At 46.3% G+C, this 22,073-nt stretch overlaps 1 protein-coding gene across 1 annotated transcript in view; it reads right to left on the bottom strand.

The window, feature by feature from the left end:
• TOGARAM1 (TOG array regulator of axonemal microtubules 1) overlaps nt 1–22,073 on the bottom strand; it is a 36,041-nt gene that overhangs the window by 1,291 nt on the left and 12,677 nt on the right. The window contains exons 7-20 of the mRNA XM_054161621.1: nt 19,922–20,016; nt 18,090–18,179; nt 17,511–17,680; nt 17,108–17,213; nt 16,003–16,137; nt 14,008–14,161; nt 12,737–12,842; nt 11,509–11,744; nt 7,871–8,029; nt 6,372–6,498; nt 6,011–6,126; nt 4,966–5,155; nt 3,864–4,083; nt 1,421–1,507 (exon numbers count right to left, since the gene is read on the bottom strand). Coding sequence (XP_054017596.1) covers nt 1,421–1,507; nt 3,864–4,083; nt 4,966–5,155; nt 6,011–6,126; nt 6,372–6,498; nt 7,871–8,029; nt 11,509–11,744; nt 12,737–12,842; nt 14,008–14,161; nt 16,003–16,137; nt 17,108–17,213; nt 17,511–17,680; nt 18,090–18,179; nt 19,922–20,016 — 1,991 coding nt within the window. The remainder of the gene's footprint in view (nt 1–1,420; nt 1,508–3,863; nt 4,084–4,965; nt 5,156–6,010; nt 6,127–6,371; nt 6,499–7,870; nt 8,030–11,508; nt 11,745–12,736; nt 12,843–14,007; nt 14,162–16,002; nt 16,138–17,107; nt 17,214–17,510; nt 17,681–18,089; nt 18,180–19,921; nt 20,017–22,073) is intronic.

Below are 22,073 nucleotides of genomic sequence, written 5' to 3'. Positions count from 1 at the left end.
AGTCCTTCTCAAGACTGCTCTCAAGCTACTCCTCACCCAGCCTGTATTTGTGCTTGAGACTGCCCCAATCCAGGTGTAGGACCTTGCACTTAGCCTTGTTGAACTTCATAAGGCTAGCTTTGGTCCACCTCTCTAGCTTGTCCAAGTCCCTCTTGACATCCCTGCAAACATCCCTTTTATCCTCTCTTAGTTTAGAGAGCAGCACAGGTACTGCAGATAATTAAAATCTTCTATAAAAATAAGACAGGGAAAGGAAACTGAAGGGGCTTTTTGAGGTACTTTTTAGTCAGGATTATCATAGGGGCGTTCTGTTTCTCACAGTGCACTGTGTAACAACTGATGTGATTTCCCCTCCAGTTCTGAAAGACACAGTAGATATTTTAAGAACACAGTAACCTTATGCAATCACAGAATGGCATCAGCTGGAAGAGACCTCTAAGATCATCAAGTCCAACCATCAACACAACACCACCATGGCCATGGTGCCATGTCCCAGAGTGCCATGTCCACGGGTTTCTTAATCACCTCCAGGGATGGTGACTCCACCACCTCCCTGGGCAGCCTGTTCCAATGCCTGACCACTCTTGCAGGAAAGAAATTGTTCCTAACATCCAACCTAAACTTCCCCTGGCACAATTTCAGGCCATTTCCTCTCCTTCTATCACTTGATAGCAGGGAGAAGAGACCAACCCCGACCTGGCACAACCTTCCTTTCAGACAGTTGTAGAAAGCAATGAGGAGTTGTAGAGAGCCTCATCTTCGGACTAAACAACCCCAGTTCCCTCAGCTGCTCCTCACCAGACCTGCTCTCCAGACCCTTCACCAGCTTTGCTGTCCTTCTCTAGACCTGCTCCATCACCTTAATGTCTTTCTCGGAGGGGCCCAAGACTGAACCCAGGATTTGAGGTGTGGCCTCACAAGAGCCTCACAAACTGCTCCAGAAAGTCCCACGAAGAGATGAATGGTCTATAATCTGGTGACTAACACATGCAGGAAGCATAAACTTAGGGATCCCTATTTCAAGAACACAGTGTCCATCATGCTTTTTACGTTCCCTTTTATAGCTGCTACACACAAAACTGCTCTCAAAGCATGCCAAAAGTATGTCAGTGTGGTTAAAACAGATTTCCCTTAAAGTCTTGGACATTTTCATGTTTACAAGATGGGAATTCAGCATTTCTGGGGTATTCATACAGTAATGGGGAGGCAGAAGAATAAATACTAATAATACAGGGTTTTTTTTCGGCAGCAGTAGCTTCAATTTGCATTAGAAGAGGGTGAAATTTGACGGCAGCTGCGTCCTTCATGCCCACAACCCCCTGTGTCAGAACAAAAGATAAACAGCCATCACCATCCTGAGATTAATTTGCCTAATTAAGGCAATGAGACAAACAAACATGGCTTTAAAACATGGCTTTACCAGCGAGCTTTTCTGTCATGTCTTGCTTGGCTTTTCCATTCAGGAACTGGGCTTTTGTGCAGAAGGGCTGGAGGAGCAAATAGTTGTCTAGAAGTAAAGAACAAAACAAGGAGAAATTAAAGGTTAAGTAGGGTAATTAAGCAGTCTGGAAATAAACACAGCATGGGCAAATGGAGATAGGAACCTGAGTTATGATGCATTAACTTCAAGAAAATGTAGTGATGTGTTTCAAGGCATAAAAGCATTAAAATAAATAAAATAAAATAAAGACTTAAGAAGCCCTAATTCCTAGAATCTGGTAGGACACTGCTAGGATGCACACTGGATTTCTCTTAACTGGTCAACACTGCTGACTGTAATGAGTCCAAACCAAGATTCTCTCTCTTCATTACCTTCCTGCATGAATTTGGAGCTTCAATTCACCACATCAATAATCCTCAGTACAGCTACCATGGGTTCCTTAATTCCATCCTCAGCAATGGGATGGGAAAAGCTAAGTATTTATGCCTAGAAACTTGGACCTGCGCTTCCTCAGCTTTGTCCAGCCTGAGGGTCTCTTGGCCCTGCAAAGGCCACGCCTTGAGTACGAGGTTCAGTTTTGGGCCACTCACTACAGGAGGGACATTGAGGGGGACTAGAACAGGTCCAGAGAAGGGCAACAAGGCTGGTGAAGTGTCTGGAGAACACATCTGGTGAGGAGCAGCTGAGGGAACTGAGATTGTTCAGCTGGGAGAAGAGAAAGCTGAGGAGAGACCTAATTGGTCTCTACAGCTCCGTAACAGGGGGTTTGAGCCAGATGGAGGCTGGTCTCTTCCACCCAGAAAGAGGGACAGGACAAGAGGAAATGGCCTCAAATTGCACCAGGGCAGGTTTAGGTTTGATATCAGAAGAAACATCTTCACTGAAAGGGTTCTCAAGCCCTGGAACAAACTGCCCAGTGAGGTGTGGTTGAATCCCCGTCCTGGAGGTGTTTCAAAGATGCAGAGCTGTGGTGTTGAAGGACATGCTTTAGCACCAGTCTGGTTTGAATTAGAGAATGCCTGGGCTGGATGAAGCTAAAGGGCTCTTCCAGCCCAAGCAATTGTCTGATTCCATTGTAGGACACACCATATTTATTTCCTGAAAACACCACAATTCCGCTCCAAAACTACAACACATAAAGAAGGAAACTAGTAGTGGCATGCATAAACCAGCAACAATCTATTTCTTTGACCTGTTTAAGTGATTCTGCAGTGTGAGAACCTTCGGCAACAGGATGACTGAGGTGGGAAAGGACCTCTGGAGATCATCTGGCCAAACCTCCCTGCTCCATCAGGGTCACTGTGGGCAGTTGCCCAAGGCCATGTCAAAACAGCTTTTGAGTATCTCCCAAGTATGGAGACTCCACAGCTGCTCTGGGCAACCTGTGTCAAGGGTCAGTCACCCTCAATGTGAAAACCACCTGCTAAGGAAAAATAACAAGGCCATCTACATGTTCAGGACCAGTCTAACCAGTTCGGATTCTTTACTGGACTGGCCAAATATTACAATGACTTCTTAAGAAGTGTGAGAATAAACACTGAGGAGTGGTAACCCACTGCACCAGTACAGGTGAGGAGTGACCTGCTGGAAAGCAGCTCCATAGAGAAGAAACTGGGAGTGCTGGTGGATGACAAGGTCTCCATGAGCAAGCAATGTGCATGTGGCCCAGAAGGCCAATGGTGTCCTGAGGTGCATGGAGAAGAGTGTTGCCAGCAGGTCAAGGAAGCTATTCCTCTGACGCTACTCTGCCCTAGCGAGGACACAGATGGAATTCTGGGTGCAGTTCTGGGCTTCCTAGTTCAAGAGAGACAGGAACCTACTGGAGAGAGTCCAGTGGAGATTCCCAAGGTGCTGAGGGGCCTGGAACATCTCCGTGAAAAGGAAAGGCTAGGAAGCCTGGGGCTGTTGAGCCTGGAGAGCAGCCCCAGAGGGCATCTTCTCAATGCTCAGTAAGAGCTAAAGGACCTGTGGGGGGCAAGAGGAAGGGGCCAGACACCTGTCAGTGGTGCCTAGAAACAGGACAAGGGACAATGGGCACAAACTGGATGCCAGGAGTTTCCAAGATGAGGAGAAACTTGTTTGGTGTGAGGGTGCTGGAGCCCTGGAGCAGGCTGCCCAAAGAGGTTGCGGAGTCTCCTTCTCTGGACAGATTCCAAATCCAGCTGGACATTGTGATCCTGGGCAAGCTGCTGTGGGTGCCCCTGCTTTAGCTGGGGCGGGGTGGGGGGGGTGGGGAGGTTGGACTGGGTGATCTCTAGAGGTCCCTTCCCATCCCGACCATGCTGGAATTCTGTAAACCCAATGATCTGTTACATAGTGCAATAGCTGGATGGCAACTGTTGGAAAGAATAACTCTTTAAATGTAGAATTCAATTAACGTAATTAAATCTCTCTCAAATGAAGAGAGAGCAAAATCACTTACCTACATGCTGACACAGAGCCTGAATAACATTAGTGGCAGCTGCATAAATCCCTGGATTTTTGGAGTTCAGGTTGTTGTCCACCATGGCAGGAATTAACATGTTGATCACAGGAGACAAATTGTCTTTCAGCAGGGGAATTATCTTGTGCATGGTCTCCAAAGCCACCTGATTTACTTTGCTGTTGGAGTCATGCAAGCGAGACTTGAACGCATCGAAGATCTGGAAAGGTATCCAAGAAGCATTCAGCTGAGGATATTGTGTTCCCTGCTTTATGGTTGCACTTTAATTGTCTATCTTGGCAAAAGACAGCTCTGCTGAGATTATTTTTTAGCAAGCAAAGCATCATTTGCTATTTTTTCTACTCTGCATTATTAACTGCACCTCGCCTGAGTTTGATTCTTGGACAATAGAATTGGGATAAAGAAGCCATCTGCAACTTCTAGTATGGCCAATGTTTTCTGCAACCAAGGGCACAGAGCTCTGCTTAGAGAAAAAAAGAATGCTTTAAGGTGCTCAAAAAATTGGTCAGGCACTGGAACAGGCTGCCCAGTGAGATGGAGGAGTTACCATCCCTGGAGGTGTTCAAGAAATGTGTGGGCACAGCACTTTGGGACATGATTTAACGGGCATGGTGGTCTTAGGTTTGAAGTTGATGACCTTGGAGGTCTCTTCCAACCAAAACAATTCTTTCATTCTATAGAAACACTAGAGTCATAGGTTTCACAGTGTCTTCACCAAGTGGGGATTTCACTGAGTGAAAACACTGTCAAGTTTCATAGCAGTACATTACAGCTCCACAGCAAAGACCTGCACTGCTAGAAGACAATCTTGTTTTTCCTTTCATTCTATCTGCATTTAGCTTACAACTCTTGGAGCTCTGCATCCTGTTTTTCTCCTCTCCTATGAGAGAGGATGATTACCTTGAGCTTTATCACAACAAAGATCCTTCCTCACCTTCTTCCAGACTCACAAACCAGGCAGAAGGTGCACACCTGCCCTATTCCCCAACTTTTTCCCTTATTGAAAGAAGGAGCCAAGATTTCATCAGAACATGTTATGCCATAGCTTGGAAGACCTTTGAAACACAGTGTTCTCAGTTACCTTCACGATGTTGGCAAGGACAAAGCCCTGATTGTTCTCTGTATCTGATAAGAGTTGCTTAATGCCACTGATTCGCTCGCGGAAGTCTCGGGCATTCAATAAGCCAATCAGGTCTTTGAGATACTCTTCGTTTTCCAGGGCGTTACGAGGAGCCGCTTTTCTGGTGACTTCACGGCCCTCTGCAGCCTCTCTGATGGGAAAGGAAAAGCTACTCAGCAAACACAAACAAGCTGGAACAGGAGTCTGTTATCTCAGACCACGTAAGTGTAAACATCTCTTTCCGTGCAACTCCACTCCCTGGAGGTGTTCAAAACCAGATTAGATAGGGCCTTGGGCAACCTGGTGTAGTGGGAGGTGTCCCTGCCCACGGCAGAGGGTTGGAACTAGATGGTCTTTAAGGTCCCTTCCAGCACAAACCATTGTATGAACCTATGAATAAACAGAAAACCTTCTGGGGAAGGACTTTCACTTTACACATGGTGACTTAAATAAACATGGTGTTTTGGACTGGAGATTAGGAAGAAATCCTTCACGGTGATGGTGGTGAGACACTGGAACAGGTTGCCCAGGGAGATCATGGATGGCCCCCTCCCTGGAGGTGTTCAAGGCCAGCTTGGATAGGGCCTTGAGCAACCTGGTTTAGTGGAAGGTGTCCCTAACCATGGTGGGGGGTGGGAACTAGATGATCTTTAAGGCCCCTTCCAGCCCAAACCACTCTATGGTCCTATGTTTTTTCCACAGAATGGCTGTATCTTGAGCTGACAGTGACAGGAATTTACTGTGAATTCCAAGTGCTCCAGGTTCCAAGTGTGTATGTTCACAAGCAGCCAATAAATTAACTTAAAAATACATGAAGCCATTCTTATTGGTACCAATTCCCCCCTTCAGAAGAGTTCATCTAAGGACATGTCAAGTTCTTCCTTGTCCTTCAGATCTGTCTGATGTTCACAACCCTGTTTGGAGTGCTTCCATACTCTCCTCTTGTGGCGAGGCCCTTAACCTAAAGGTGAAGCTCCTAACCAAGTAAACCACTGAGGATCATTACCTGTCAGTGACGTTGAGAGCATCTCTGGAAGTAGATGACCTTGAATGTCCAACACCACTCGTCTGGGAACGTCTTCCCCTTGCTGAGGGTGTATCCAATGGCATCTCCCCTAGACCCTGCAGAAAAGGGCAAGCAGGAATGAATAGGGGACGTGGTAAAAGCCAGGCTGGTAGCCATGGAAGTGTGGCAGCAGATTCCATTTCATCTGGCACATCTGCCAGGAGTGAAGGTATGCACAGAGCAGCTGTCCTGCTGCAGTCGCTTGATGACTTGCTCTGAACATTCGTTCACTGTCAACACCTGACACACACTAAGACACCTTTACATCTCTCAGGGGTTCAAGGAGGGCCTGGCCACCTACCTTCTCACGCAGGCTGCTAACAGAGTCCTTAATGTAAGGCAGGTCCTTGCTCAGCACGTACTTCTCAAGGGCTTTCTCAAACTCAGGGTGATCCATCATGTTGAAGAGCATCTTTCGACCATAGTACCTGCAGGGCAGCAGATGGTGACAGGCACCGGTCAACATGGCTTTGCTCTGTAACTGGTGGGAGTTACAGCTTTGTAACTCCAAACCAGAAGAGCAGGAGATTGCTCTCTGTGAGGGTAACCAGGCACCCTCTTCAGCCTCCTACAAAGATGTTCTGCCCCCAGATCACTGCATAGTCAACAAGAAGAGGATATTAATGCCAGCAATTTTGTGTCTCAGCTGGTTTTAAACAGGATGCTCCAGCCTGGCCACACAGTCAGTGTGGCTACCAGAGCCAGCACTCCATGGCCTGCATCTTGTCTATGCTCAACAAACATCCTCAGATGATGTCCTCTGAGCCCTTCTTCCTGCAGCCAGGTTGAGCACTCATAGAATCACAGAATCACTTTGATCAGAAAACAACAACCTGGTCTAGTGAAAGATGTTCCTGCCCATGGCAGAGGGGGTTGGAACTAAATGATCTTTAAGGTCCCTTCCAACCTGAACCATTCAATGAATCTAAGAATATTTATGCTAACCTGTAACACTTGGAATTCAATTGCTGTAGAGAGAAAATGGCTCTTTGAGCGTGAAGAGAGCTGATCATAGGAGGTGGCATTAGCACCTTCATATAATTGGTGGCTTGCTAATATTTGCCAACCCTTAACTCAGCACCTACCAGGTCACCACTAAATCATGTAACTCAGCAACACATCTCCACAGCTTTGAAATCCCTCCAGAAATGGGGACTCCATCACTGCCCTGGGCAGCCTGGGCCAGGCCTTGACAACACTCAAAAGGGAAAATTGTTCCTCTTGTCCGACCTAAGTCTCCCTGCTATAGCTTGAGGCCATTTGTTCTTGTCCTATTGCTTGTTCCTTGGGAGAAGACACCACTCCCCACCTGGCTCCAACCTCCTTTCAGATAGCTGCAAAGAGAAAAAAATCCCCCCTCAGCCTCCTTTTCTGCAGACTGAACGAGCACAGTTCCCTCAGCTGCTCCTCACCAGACCGGTTCTCCAGACCCTTCACCAGCTAACACCTAGGTGGCCTCTGCCTTAACAGCCCTGGCAGTGCTTGGCTAATGGTTGGACTCATGGTTTGTGCTAGAAGGGACCTTAAAGATCATCTAGTTCCAACCCACTGCCATAGGCAGGGACACTTGCACTAAACCAGGTTGCTCAAGGTCCCATCCAACCTGGCTTTGAACACTTTTCCAGTGACAGGGCATCCACAACCTCTCTGGGCACCCTGTTGCAGTGTCTTACACGTCTTCTCCAGCTAAGAGGACTCTAGGATTCTATCCCCTGTCTGAGCAGAGTAGCACACACAAAGCAGTGTAGAAGTTTCAACCACCTTGGAACGTGCTTTTCTGACCCACAACCATTCACTGACCTGGTTTGTTGTGAACTATCCTGTGCAAACCGGGCCGTGGCAGGCAAAATCCGATCAGCCACAGCTTTGGCTCCAGACAGGATCCGCTCTGCTCCCATGCGCTCCACAATGTCGGAGAGGTGCTGGGCTGTGCATCTCCTCACTGCTGAATGCAGGTGGCTACAGAAAACACAGCTGCTGAGTGACATCTCACCCCCAGGAGCTCAACAGCAGCATTCATGTGCTCTACCAAACATGGCATACAAGCTTCATCTCTAGCATAAGCTATAGATACTGCACTGCTTGTTCTGGCTCTTCAGAGAAGAGCTCAGAGCAAAGATAAATCAATAATTTCCATCTTAAACATAATTTCCATCTGAATAATCATTTCCATTTGATAACTAGTTCACATTATTTGACCAATGACTCCCATTATTGGATCAATAACTGCAATTATTGGATCAATCACTCCTATTTGATTGAATTTCAGTCCAGTCACTTAACATCCCAAACTACAACACACATGAACATAAAGGAAATGACATTTCTTCTGGCCTGAAGTCAGTTTCAATCCTAGCTGCACCTTTTGGGATCAATAAACTTTGTGAGTCTCTACTCTCTTTAGAATTTCCTTACTGATTTTTTTTTCCTTAAAATAACATCAAAGCTTTTAGGAAGCACAATGCTGTATTTTATTCCCATCAGCTACACAAAACCCAATCCTCTACGCTCAGGAACACATCCTGGGTATTTGGTGTCAATCTAAAGTGAAGCAAAGCAGTACTCTAGTGACTCCTAAAGAGAAGTGAAGCAGGAGTGACTCTTAGAAACCTTGCAGAAATCTACTTTTCTGTAAAACAGGGGCCATTAAACATCTAAAATAAGAGAAAAGCTGGAATCAGCTCTCCAACTCCTTTTACATGTGGACATGGCAGTTTGGGACACGGTTTGATAGCCATCCATGGTGGTGTTGGGTTGATGGTTGGGCTTTTCCTTCTGTGATTCTAATTCCATGATTGCATGAAATCCTGCTGTACCTGCTGATCCCATGTGTCATCAGAATACAGAACTACACAAATTCAGACTTCTCCAGTTTTAATCTCTGGATTAAAAATATCCTGCCCTGAGGCCAGCTTCACTGCACAGTAAATGAGACAGTTGGGCGGCTCCTGGAACCATATGGGTGACTCCCCTTGGATGACCATGCTCCCATTCCACCAGAATTTCCCTTTTCCCTGGTTCCACAGCTTGCCACAAGCCTTGTTGGAAGTGGAATCTATCCTGCCAACTAACTGGGTCTATTCAAACTGCAAAATTCAGATTGCATTGGGTTGGAAGGGACTCTCAAAGGTCACCTTGTCCAACCCAAGACTGCAAAACCTCTCTGCCAGCATGGTAGCTCCCATTCAGTGCTATCTCCTGAGCTTTGACTCCCACTCAGTGCCAGTCACCCATCTTGGGAGTCTGGAAATGCTGACAAACTAAGTCCTGCAGCAGGAACTGATGGGAAAATACACATTGCAAGGCCTAAAGTCCTTGCTGTGCAAGCAAATAACCCCCTGAACCCCACAAATGCCTGCAGCTCAGGCAGAACGGCTAGAAATCTCTTTGTGTGCACATAGAATAAACCAGAATTCAGGCAGAGAAACCCCGTGCCTTGAACATTTCTGAAATGGAATCACTTTCAGATCTAGTCCTGGAAGCATTAAGCATCTAAACACACAGCTGAGGTTACAGCAACAGTCCAGGATCTTTAGAGCAGCATCTCACAGAGGCAAACAGTAATGGTTTTCATTATTTGTGAAGCCAAAGCCAACTTTGCAGCTGATGCAGCATCAGTATGCCTGCATGTATCTACTCAGGGTGGCAAGCATGAATGCTTATGATCACAGGAGGCTTGAAATGAGCAGCAAGGGGGTCACCTTTATTGGCAAAACCATGGCTTACAGTGAATGTAACCATCTAAAGTTGCTTCAATAACTTCAATTCAGAGAAGATCTCCTGTGTGTCAAATTCAATGATCTTAAAGGTTTTTTCCAACCTTAATGATTCTAAACAGAACCTTCCCACTCTGTACTAAAAACACACATCCTTTTTCTCCCAAATTTCCACTTGTAAATGTAACTCTCAGATACAGACAACACATCCCCATCTTGCTCTATGGCTGACGTGGCTAGAGATTCCTGAAGCCAACGCTAGAAAAGCTGTAACTCACGGTGACTTTTAGGCCATCTGCTGATTAAAAGCAATACAGTACTCCATGATTCAAACACTGCTGTGACTGCAGTCTTAGCTGGACAGAAATCAATCACTGTTTCAAGTCCTGTATCCAGATTCATATTATTTGGATGCTTTGAGTCTGGAAATGTATCCAAGCTCACAAACTGGAGGGAGTCAGATCTTTGTAGGTCTAGAAAACTCACCAGCACAGGCCAGTGTCTTTGGATGTGCCACATAAAACGAGGAGAGCAGATGTAGCCGGTTATGAACATGAGCATTGCTTGGCCAAGGGTTTCAGATGTAGCCAGCTATGATCATAAGCATTGCTTGGGCAAGGGTTTCTGAAGGTGGGAGTACTCAAGCAGACTACTACATGGCTTCTTAATTAAAGCAACGTGCAAAATGACTGTGGGCTGCTCTACAATTCACAAAGCAACTCTGTGCAGGCATGATTCATCAATAATTTAGACCACAAAGCCACTATCTGCCTTTCAGTTTAAAGTTCAGGTAATTGCAGATGGTTTTCAGGAAACAGAGTCAATATATTCTACATCCATCAGCTTTGCAGGAAACAAACCATTTTACATCAAGGCTAACTTATGATTTGCAGCTGTGCAGAAAGTCTGAGGACTGATATATTTATCCTGAAATACTTAATGGGAGAGGCTCCAAGAAATGTAGCTCATTAAATGTCATCAGAGGGATGGCAGAGAGAGGTAAGAGATTAAGTAGGTAGATACATCTAACATACTGAAATGCCTAATGGTTAATTAATCATTCCTGTGACAGTAAAGGATGTAAAAGAATAACATGATTAAGCGAGAGAGAGGAACTTCTACTACAGACTGAGGCGAGCTACAAGGCAGAATCAAACCATGCAGCCAGAAATGGAAGTTGTCAGCTTTGAGAGACTCGAGAAAACAACAGCCACCACCACAGAAAAAGGAATTAAACTGCAGGTAAAAAGCAAATTAACCAGCCAAGCCTGGAGAAGAAGAGGGAACCAACCAAGAGAGCTGCAGCCAGAGAATTGTTAAGTTATAAATCACCTCTCTAAATAAAAAGCAGTGCTAAAAACTGAAAGGCAGAGGGAATGGGAAATAAGGACACTGTGAGCTTCTTTAGGCAAAGCAAAAGAGCAGATCCCTGAGGACAGGACACTAACAGCAAGCAAAACAACTGAAGCTTTACAAAACGATCAGAAAAGCTCCAAAATCAGCAGGCCACCATTTGCACTGCGCACGGAAAGGAAGATGAAGGGAGCTGCATTTTACTTTTATACCTCAAAACACTGCCCTGGGGAGAAGCTTTGCAGAGCTTCACTTGCTGTATTGTCAACTTTGTCTGTTCTGATTGTGTAAAAAACCCCCAAACAAATGACTCTGATAAATAAACTCTAGTCACAAGTTATTGCTTTACAAAGTCTTTGTCAGAATTACCTTTGCCCTCCATTTATAAGAGAACAAAGTGCACGTGCTGGAGTCACATTATTAACCATAGCCTTCAGTGCTTTGTCTACCTCTTCCCTTATAAATGTGTTGGATTCGCCAGCTTTGTGCAAAAGGACTTTTACTGTATTATCTAGTTCTTGATCCATGCTCTTTTTCAGGTGGGTGAACAAATCCCCTAAACAGACCACAGCAGCTCGAGAAACACCTGAGCGTAAATTCTTGACCTGCACACAGGAAAAACCCAGACAAACAATGAAGAATGTTTAGAAAAATAGACTTTAAAAAAAAAAAAAATCAGCACAGCTTAAACTTTCCCCTCTGCAATCTTTAAGCAACATTAAAAGCACCCGAGAAGTAAGTTTCTAACTTGATTCGCAGTCTGAGAGAATTAAATTACAGACACCTCAATAACAGGATAAAGATACAAGCTGAACATTGTCAGTCTCGTAAGAAATCAGATCAAGGGTTGCTGCCTGAAGCTCCTGAGCTGCTTTGCTGAACAACAAACTCATCCTTTTGGGACTCCCCAGCAGAGGAAAACTAACCAGAGGTGACCAGCAGGTCGATGGAGGTTCTCCTCCATCTCTACTCTGCCCTAGTGAGGCCACATCTAAAGGACTGGGTCCAGTTCTGGGCTCCCAGGTCAAGAGGGACAGGCAACTACAAGAGAGCCCAGTGGAGGGTGGGAAGATGCTGAGGGGCCTAGAGCCACTCTGTGAAGAGGAAAGGATGAGAGACATGGGGCTGTTAGACCTGGAGAAGTGCAGCCTGAGAGGGGATCTTCTCACTGCTCAGCAAGAGCTAAAGGACCTGTGGTGGGGCAAGAGGATGGAGCTAGCCTCTTTTCAGTGGTGCCCAGGGACCGGACAAGGGGCAATGGGCACAAACTGTAAGCCAGGAGTTTCCATATGAAAACAAAGAGAAACTTGTTTGGTGTGAGGGTGCTGGAGCCCTGGAGCAGGCTGCCCAGAGAGGTTGTGGAGTCTCTTTCTCTGGAGAGATTCCAACCCCTACCCCAGAAATCCTGATTCTTGGCAAGCTGCTGTGGGTGCCCCTGCTTTGACAGGCATTTGGAATGGATGATCCTCAGAGGTCCCTACCAAACCCCACCATGCTGGGATTCTGGGATACCATTTCACTTCAGTGTCTGTAAGAGCTATAAAATACAGACACATATAGGCAGAGAAACAGAAATATGCTGATAGGAAAATTTAACCTCTTGAGCGACAGCCAAACTTGTTTCATGCAGCTTTGCAGTCAGGATAGTTGCATGGTAGGCAGACAAACATCTGACAAAGTTGAGACCTTCAATTTTCTTCTCCCTGTGTTAAACAAACAAACAAAAGATAATTTGCATATTTACATTAAAATATTAAACTACAAAATTCTAAGGAACAGAACAGCCTTCACATCCCTTTTGGGGAAGAAATTGTTCGTGTCCAACCTAAACTTCCCCTGGGGCAATGAGGCTGCTTCCTCTCATCCTCACTTTTTCCTTGGGAGAATAGACAAACCCCCACCTGCCTCCAACCTCCTTTCAGAGAGCTGTAGAGAGACAGGTCTCCCCTCAGCCTCCTTTTCTCAAAGTTGAACAAAGCCAGCTCCCTCAGCTGCTCCTCACTAGCAGGAGCTGGTGTTCTCCAGACCCTTCACCAGCTTCATTGCCTTTCTCAGGACACCTGAATGTCCTTCTTAGAGCGAGGGGCCCAAAACTGAACACTCAAAGTCAGTCTTTCTCCTGATGTGACTATTTCAGCACAGCAGACCTCAACTCTCTTCTGCAGTCCTGCCCAGTTTGCACTTTCCCTCTCAAAGCTGAAAAGGCAGCAGCAGTGTAACCCCATTTCACCAGAGCACAGCAAAGCCTTCTATTCCATGAAAGATGTCAAGAAGGTATTGGTGAGACTCTCCCCAAAGCAGAGCTTGTACTGAGACATCTCTACAGTTACCTGAAATGAGGTTGCAGTGAGGCTGGTGTTGATGTCTTCCCCCAATTAACCAATTAACTAATGAAAAGAGGACATGGCCTCACATTGCACCAGGGGAGGTTTGGGTTGAATACTAGGAACAGCTTCTTTCCTACAGGCATTGGAACAGGCTGCCCAGGGAGGTGATGGAGTCACCATCCCTGGAAGTATTCAAGAAATGTGTGGAAATGGCACTTTTGGGACATGATCTACCAGTCATTGAGGTACTGGGTTGATGGTTGGACTTGATGATCTTAGAGGGCTTTTCCAACCTGAATGATTCTATGATCACTAAAGTCTCTGAGAAAGATGATTAGAGACACCTCTAAGTCTCTGAAAGCTCAGCTCTTAAGCCTCAACTTACAAGAACTTTGCACTGAAAAAACTGTTTTGCTCCTCTATCATGTGCAACCCTTCTCACCATTTTTGATGTCCTCTCCATTCCGTTGGTTTTAAGCAAGTTATCAAAATAAGCACCTTCTACATCACATTCAGGTTGTAAATGGATGTTTACACCTACCAGTCCTCATCAGCTAAAAGCATCAAGGCTTCTGTCAGTGCAGCTTCTGGTTTTAGAAAAGGCTGAAGCTCTGATGGGTCCATCACTTCTGGGCTGTGAGTGACTGATAGGGCCTGGTCTTTATAGCGTCCTTGTGTCCCAGGAGATGTTTCATCTGCAAAGACATCAAGCAGGAGAAATAATCAGCATGATCTGATGAAACTAATTCACCCCAAGAAAGGGAATAAAAGAAGTTTGAGGTGTATACTGCTGCTACTAAGGGTTGTCAAAGTGAGAACTGCATTCTTATTTTCACCCTCAGGGTAATGAGAGCCTGTCCCAGGATGTCCAGAGAGGTGGCAGATGCCCCATCGCTGGAATATCCAGATCGGGTTGTTTGGGCCTCTGAGCAACATGCTGTAGTTGCAGATGTCCCTGCTGACTGCAGGGGAGTTGGACTGGAAGACAGTTAGAGGTTCCTTCCCACCCAAACCAGTCTGGAATCCTATGAGCCTTGATTGCTCAGCATGTAATTCACATCAATAAACTGTTTTCCAAATAACCAATCCTGATGCCAGTCAGAGCATACCTCCTAACTGAGCCTTTTGGCAAGGGTTGCTTAGCCTGGAGAAGAGGAAGCTCAGGGGAGACCTCATTGTTGTCTACAACTACCTGAAGGGAGGCTGCAGCCAGGTGGGGCTTGGTCTCTTCTCCCAGGCAACCAGCACCAGAACAAGAGGGCACAGTCTCAAGCTGTGCCAGGGGAGGTTTAGGCTGGAGGTTAGGAAGTTCTTCATAGAAAGAGTGATTTGCCATTGGAATGGGCTGCCCAGGCAGGTAGTGGAGTCACCATCCCTGGAGGTGTTTAGGAAGAGACTGGATGAGGTGCTTGGTGCCATGGTTTAGTTGATTAGATAGTGTTGGATGATAGGTTGGACACGATGATCTCGAAGGTCTCCTCCAACCCAGTTTATTCTATTCTATTCTACTGAGACATGGAGGACAGGAACATATTTGACAGGACAAGAGGAAAAAGCCTCAAGTTGGACCTGAGGAGGTTTGGGTTGAAGTAGTTTGATGTCAAAACAGTGGAAGCACAATGGAACCACAAAATGCTGTGGTAAGACACACTAAAATAAAAAGCAGGGAGCCATTTCAGAAGCTCTGAAGACCTTTGACCACCATCAGACAGAAGAGATTGAATTTGCTGTCAAGATGAGAGGAAATGGCCTCAAGTTGTTTAGGTTGGGCATGATGAACAATTTCTTCCCCTTGAGTAATGTCAAGGCCTCACCCAGGCTGCCTAGGGCAGTGGTGGAATCCTCATCCATAGAGTGGCTCCAAAACTGTGAAAATGTAGTACTGAGGTACATGGTCTAGTGGGGACTTGGCAGTGCTGGGTTAATGGTTGGACTGGATGACCTTAACAGTACCTTCCAACCTTAATGATTCTGTGATTAATTAATCATTTTGGTACAATGAGGAATGAGGCAACAAAAAAACCTCTCACAGATTCATATTCACAGAATGGTTTGGATTGGAAGGGACCTTAAAGATCATCCAGTTGCAACCTCCTGCTATGTAATTTGAAGTTGATTTATTGGCTGCTTGTGAACATAAACACTTGGAATTCACAGCAGATCCCTGTCACCATCAGCTCAAGATACTGCCATTCTGTGGAAAAAAAGAGAGTCATGGAGAGGTTTGGGTTGGAAGGGACTCTGAAGATCATCAAGTTCCAAGCCCTCTGCCATAGGCAGGGACACCTCCCATTAGGCCAGGTTGCTCAAGGCTTCATCTAACCTGGCCTTGAACACCTCAAACATCTTCCTAACATTATAGATGAGAAGTATTTCAAGGGACTAATGAAGAAGTCAATCTCCTTTCCCCACTGCCCCCAAAGCAGTCACCTTCCAGAACACCTCAGGATTATCCATTGTACAAATAAACCCCATTAAACCTGGCTGTGTTTTGGCACTGTCTCACTCCACATATCCAAACATTCTGACAGCTTACCACAATCTAGCAAGGCTGAACATTTGTTCCTCTTCAAACTGGATGTTCTCTTTAATGAGGGATTGAAGGCCACATTTTCTGATGTCAAACACACGCTTCTTGACAGCGTTAATGTGTCCCCATGGAGATTTAACTCTAGAAAACAGAATGAAATGTCCAAGCAACAACAAATAAGAAATAATCCTTTGTATCCTAGTAAGAGGAAATTTCCTGCCCTAACTTGTCCTTTGGAAAACTTCTTAACAGCCTTCCAAAGATTTCCCATAGGCACTTTACTCTCTCTGTTACAGTGGTCATGGAGGTGCTGGGTAGAGGGTTGGACATGATCTTAGAGGTCTTTTGCAACTAATGTTTATATCATTTGGTTTAGAAGACTGACAACAAATGACTGAAGAGTAAACTGCAGGTTAAACAAATTCTGATAATACCTGAAGTCATGTTCAGCAGTCATGGCATGTGGTAATGACCATGGAATTCATAGTATCAGTGAGGGTTGAAAGGGACCACAAGGATCACAAGTTCCAACCCCCCTGCCATGGGCAGGGACACCCCACACTAGATCAGGCTGGCCAGAGCCTCATCCAGCCTGGTCTTCTACACCTCCAGGGACAGCACCCCAACCACCTTCCTGGACAATCCATTCCAGGGCTTTGCCACTCTCATGGTGAAGAACTTCCTCCTCACCTCCAGCCTGAATCTCCCCACCTCCAGCTTCATTCCATCCCCCCTAGTCCTATCGCTACCTGTAATTGTAATTTCCATTTCAGCAGCACTGACAGGGTCCTGTTCACCTAAACACTACTCCTCAGTGCTGCTGTTCTCAGAACCTTCATAGCCTCCACTGGACTCTCTCCAGTAGTTCCCTGCCTCTCTTGAGCTGGGGAGCCCAGAATTGGACCCAGGACTTCAGATGTGGCCTAACCAGGGCAGAGTAGAGGGGAGAGAAGAACCTCCCTTGACCTGCTGGCCACACTCTTCTCCATGTGCCCCAGAATTCCATTAGCCTTGGCCATGAGGACATAGTGCTGCCTCATGGTGACCCTGTTGACCACCAGCACTCTTAGGTCCTTCTCCAGAGCTGCTTTCCAGCCAATCAACCTCTAACCTTCAAGGTCTTTGACTTCCTGATGTTCTCTATGATTGTGTTCTTTTTCTTCCTTTTTCCTCCGCCTCATCTTTTCCTGGGCCGATTTTGACATCACAACTTTTGCCTGCAAAACAGTCATGCTCCATGACAACAGGCGAAGGCATTTTAGTACACAAATCACTCAACAGTTACCCAGTTTGCAGAACCCCAGAATCCCAGCATGGTGGGGATTGGAAGAGACCTCTGCTGATCATCCTAATCCACCCCTGTGCTGCTGAAGCAGGAGCACCCACAGCAGCTTGCCCAGGATCACAACGGCCAGCTGGGTTTTGGAAGTCTCCACAGTAGGAGACTCCACAACATCTCTTTCTTTATATTGTCATATAGATAAGATCAGGAAGTGAGGCAGAAAAGTTCTCACCTCTTTTCCATTTTCAGTGAGAAAATGGGAAGCACTCTTCTGCTGGATGCTTCTCCCCCAGATCCCTGCTGATGGCTCAGTCTTCTCCTTCACAGCTTGGTCATCTCCATTCACTACACATGCTATGGACTGGCTGTGTGCTGGTAGGGAAGGAGGGCTCCCAAAAACACCTGGAAGGCAGATCACATTGTGTCTTCACCAAAGCAACCATTCTATTCAGCAGAACGTAGTTGATTACACTATTACTGCAAATTTCCACCCAAAAGTGCTCTTACTTTGCTCTGCTGAGTAGGAAGAACACAGCTACCTGTGTGCACACTGGACTAGAAACAAGACCTAACCTTCATCCTTCTGACTTGAGACGTTCTATGATCCTTTGCTGCCATTCTTGGTTGTTGGAAGGGACCAGCAGATCCCATAACTGCAGAATTTTCAACCATAGCTTGGATTATTCCTGTCTGAACTGGAGATTGTTCCATCCAAAAAGTTTCTACTTTTCCCACTCCAGATTTGAAGGGACATTTCCCTTCACTTTAATACCCTGATGAGATAGAAGAGAGAATCTGGGGTTTGCAATACCTTTACCAACAATTACAACTGCATCTTCAGACAGGACAGCTGGTGAAATGAAATCCAGATTGTTCCTCTGAGGAAATCCAGATGTTGGCTCTGCAAGGCCTTAAAAAAGAACCAAATGACACAATGTAAATAATGAACTTCACCTTTTGGAACACGATTTGTTCTTCTACAATGTCATCATATACTGAGAGCTGTACTTACGAGACCTGCAAAGACTGGAGAGCTAGGAAGAGGGAAACCTCATGAGGTTCAACAAGGGCAAGGGTAGAGTCCTGCACCTGGGGAGGAACAACCCCCTGTACCAGTACGGTGAGAGGAGACCTGCTGCAAAGCAGCTCCAATGAGAAGGACCTGTGAGTGTTGGTGGAAAAGAAGTTCCCCTTGAGCCACCAACATGCCCTTGTGGGCAAGAAGGCAAATGGTTTGCTAGGGGGCACGAAGAAGAGTGTGGCCAGCAGGTCAAGGGAAGTTCTCTCCCTCCACTCAGCCCTGGTGAGGACAGAGATGGAGTCCTGGGTCCAGTTCTGGGCTCCTCAGCTTAAGAGAGACAGGGAACAACTGGAGAGAGTCCAGTGAAGGCTGCAGAGATGCTGAGGGGCCTGGAGCATCTCTGTGAGGAGGAAAGGCTGAGAGACTTGGGGCTGTTGAGCCGGGAGAAGAGCAGAAGAGATTGTCTCCTTCCCTGAGGAGTTTCCAAAGCCACCTGGACATTATGGTTCTGGACAGGCTGCTGTGGGTGCTCCAACCACCAGCACGCTAGGATTCTGTGATGAGCCAAACTCAGTCAGCAATAGCAGCAAAGGACTTCTCCCTACCCATGAGCTGCACAGGTATTGCACTGAGCTCATGAGTCACAGCCTGTCAGCTCTCACAGGGGGTCTGATGCTGAACATTCAGGTCAATTAAGTGGCTCAGTGACCAAGTGCTGCTCATTGTTTCACAGGAAAGGTCAGCTTCTCACTGCAGGTCTTTTCCTATCAGGCATGGGTAATCATTAACCACAGCACATATTACAAAACAGCCCCAGGTCTCTCAGCCTTTCCTTCTCACAGAGATGCTCCAGGCCCCTCAGCATCTCTGGAGCCTCTACTGGACTCTCCCCCGCAGTTCCCTGTTTCTCTTGAACTGGGAAGTCCAGCACTGGATCCAGGACTCAAGCTGTGGCCTCACAAAGTCAAAGCTAAGGGGAAGTTTGCAATTACCTGTGCTTCCCTGGAAGCATGAAACACAAGAGAATCACTTGACTGCAATTTCCTACCAGGCAAATAGCTGCTTGAAACATTTCATCCTTTCCTTCTCTTGCCCAGCTGGTGTCCAAAGAATCAGGTGACTTTTTATGTCTCTTCCAACCCAAACCATTCTATGAAAATGATGATTTCCCAGTTAGAATCACAGAATTGCTTCAGCTGGAAAAGACCTTTGAGATTGAGTCCAGCCGTTCTCTAAACCTGCCCAGGCCAGTGCTAAACCATGTTCCTCAGCACCACATCTCTGCCTCCTTGAAACACTTCCAGAGATGGGAATTCAACCACCTCCCTGGGGTGTCTGTTCCAATCCTTGAGAACCCTTTCAGTGAAGGATTTTCTCCTAATGTGCAACCTCAGCCTCACCTAGTGTAACCTGAAGGCATGTCGTGTCATGCTGTGACTTGTTCCCTGGGAGAAGACACCAACATTAACGCATTTTACCCTGCCACAGAAAGGCAGAATCCTTGGAGCTCCTTCTCACCTGCAGTCCCATAGTATTATCCAAATTTCACCAAGGGACTCATCAAGTGACCATTCTGTTAGACCAGTGAAGCAAGAAATGAATTGAAAAGCAGAGTGTCCTACCTGTGCTGGAGTTACGTTCTGCCACATCTCTGCTTCTTGCTGAAGGCACTCTTGCAGGCTGTGATTTGCTGCCAAGAAGAGGAAAGGTGTCTGACCTGTGAAAGTAGACACCAAATGTTTAGAGGTCCAACTCTACCCACCAGCCAGAGCCCAGCTAAATCACACCTTGCAGCAAAGGCAACAGATCTCAGCTTCTCCTCCCTAATAGAATAGAATTAACCAGGTTGGAAAAGACCTTTGAGATCATCGAGTCCAACCTACCAGCCAACACCATCTAATCAACTAAACCATGGCACCAAGCACCCCATGCAGTCTCTTCCTAAACACCTCCAGTGATGGTGACTCCACCACCTCCCTGGGCAGCCCATTCCAATGGGCAATCACTCTTTCTGTGAAGAACTTCTTCCTGACACCCAGCCTAAACCTCCCCTGGTGCAATGTAGGCGGTGGACAAATATCTCCAGTGTACTTCCACCAATGTTCACACCGGGTAGAAGAAACAAATTAATTCAGTAGATCTTGCTGCCTGGGGAGGTGGTGCAGTCACCACCTCCACTACTCTGGAGGTGTCTAATAAAGCAGCAGATGTGGCAGGCTGGACACGTTTTAGTGGTCACGGTGGTGTTGGGTAGAAGGTTGGACTTGATGGTCTTGGAGATCTTTTTAAAGCTTAATTATCCAAAGATTCTATGAAACTCTTTGACAAGGAAGTCCATGATTAAGAACAGCACAGAGAACTCTCAAGAGTAAGCTTTATGCTGGACTAAATATAGCATACATTTCAACAGCCATGTTTGGTCAGGGATGGATGATACTGGTGGCCACATCCACTAACCTACTTCCAGCACTGAGCTGTACTCAGTCTCTTAACACAGATATTCACCAGGAGAATGCTGGTATCTGCAAGACAATCTTGATACTTCATTTTCAAACTGCTCCATTCAAACTGAGGGATCTGCAGTTGTTCAGCCTAGAGAAAAAGAGGCTGAGGGGAGACCTTTTGGTTCCCTAAAGGGAGGTTGGAGTCATGTGGGGTTTGGTCTCTTAGGCCAAGGAACAAATGACAGGACAAGAGGAAACAGTCGCATCAGAGGAGTCTTAGGCTGGACATGAGGAACAGCTTCTTCCCCAAAAGGGTTCACATGCCCTGGGACAGGCTGCCCAGGGAGGTGGTTGAATCCCCATCCCTGGAGGTGTTTCAAAAAGGCAGAGATGTGGTGTTGAGGAACATGGCTTAGCACAAGACTTGGTAGAGTTAGAGAATGGTTGGATTCGATGATCTTAAAGGTCTTCTCCAAACGAAACCTTTCTGTGATTCTCTGTGTATCACAGAGAACAGACCCAGAGCCCTGCGCTCTTGCCTGAAGAACACTGCACATAGATGCTTACAGTCTTCGCATTTTTGGTATTCTAGCAATGGCCATGGTGGTGTTGGGTTGATAGTTGGACTCAATGATCTCAGAGGTCTCTTCCAACCCAAGCAATTCTTTGGTTCTATGCTTTTAATGTGCTATTTTATGGATTACTTTGGAAGCTGTGATTCAGCTTGTAGGGAAGTCACCTGTCTAGAAATTAATTCTCAGGCTGCAGGACTCTGGAACCTGAATCATTCCAGCTCCCTTTCTGTGCCCATTCCTTCATTACATTCCAGGCTATAATAAGAAAACTTTCTCCTCCCTGTTAATTCTTTCTGCTTCTGACTCATGTTCAGGCTCTGGTACACAGACCTTCTCTGGCAAGTTAAAGTCTTCATCAAATATTTACTACCACTGGTAGCACTGCACTGCCCTCTGTTCCCATGGCTGCAGCAGGGAACCGCTCCAAAGTAAAGCCAGAAGAAAGCAGGATCAGAGAATCACACAACTGTTTGGGTTTGAAGAGACCTTTGAGATTATCAAGTCCAACCATTGGCCCAGAACTGCCAGGTCACCACTAAATCATGTCCCTCATCACAACATCTCCACACCCCTCCAGGGACAGGGACTTCACTATTGCCCTGGGTAGCCTGAACCAGGCCTTGAAAACCTTTTTGGGGAAGAAATTGTTGCTCATGTCCAACCTAATCCTCCCTTGGTGGAACCTGAGACTATTTCATTTTGTCCTGTCCCTTGTTCTCAGGAGAAGGGACTGACCCTCACTTGGCTTCAACCTC

The sequence above is a fragment of the Dryobates pubescens genome, chromosome 5 (assembly GCF_014839835.1).
Source record: "Dryobates pubescens isolate bDryPub1 chromosome 5, bDryPub1.pri, whole genome shotgun sequence".
NCBI classification, from domain to species: domain Eukaryota; kingdom Metazoa; phylum Chordata; class Aves; order Piciformes; family Picidae; genus Dryobates; species Dryobates pubescens.
The sequence above is the reverse complement of the archived record's forward strand: the minus strand, read 5'-3'. Positions and strand labels throughout refer to the sequence as shown.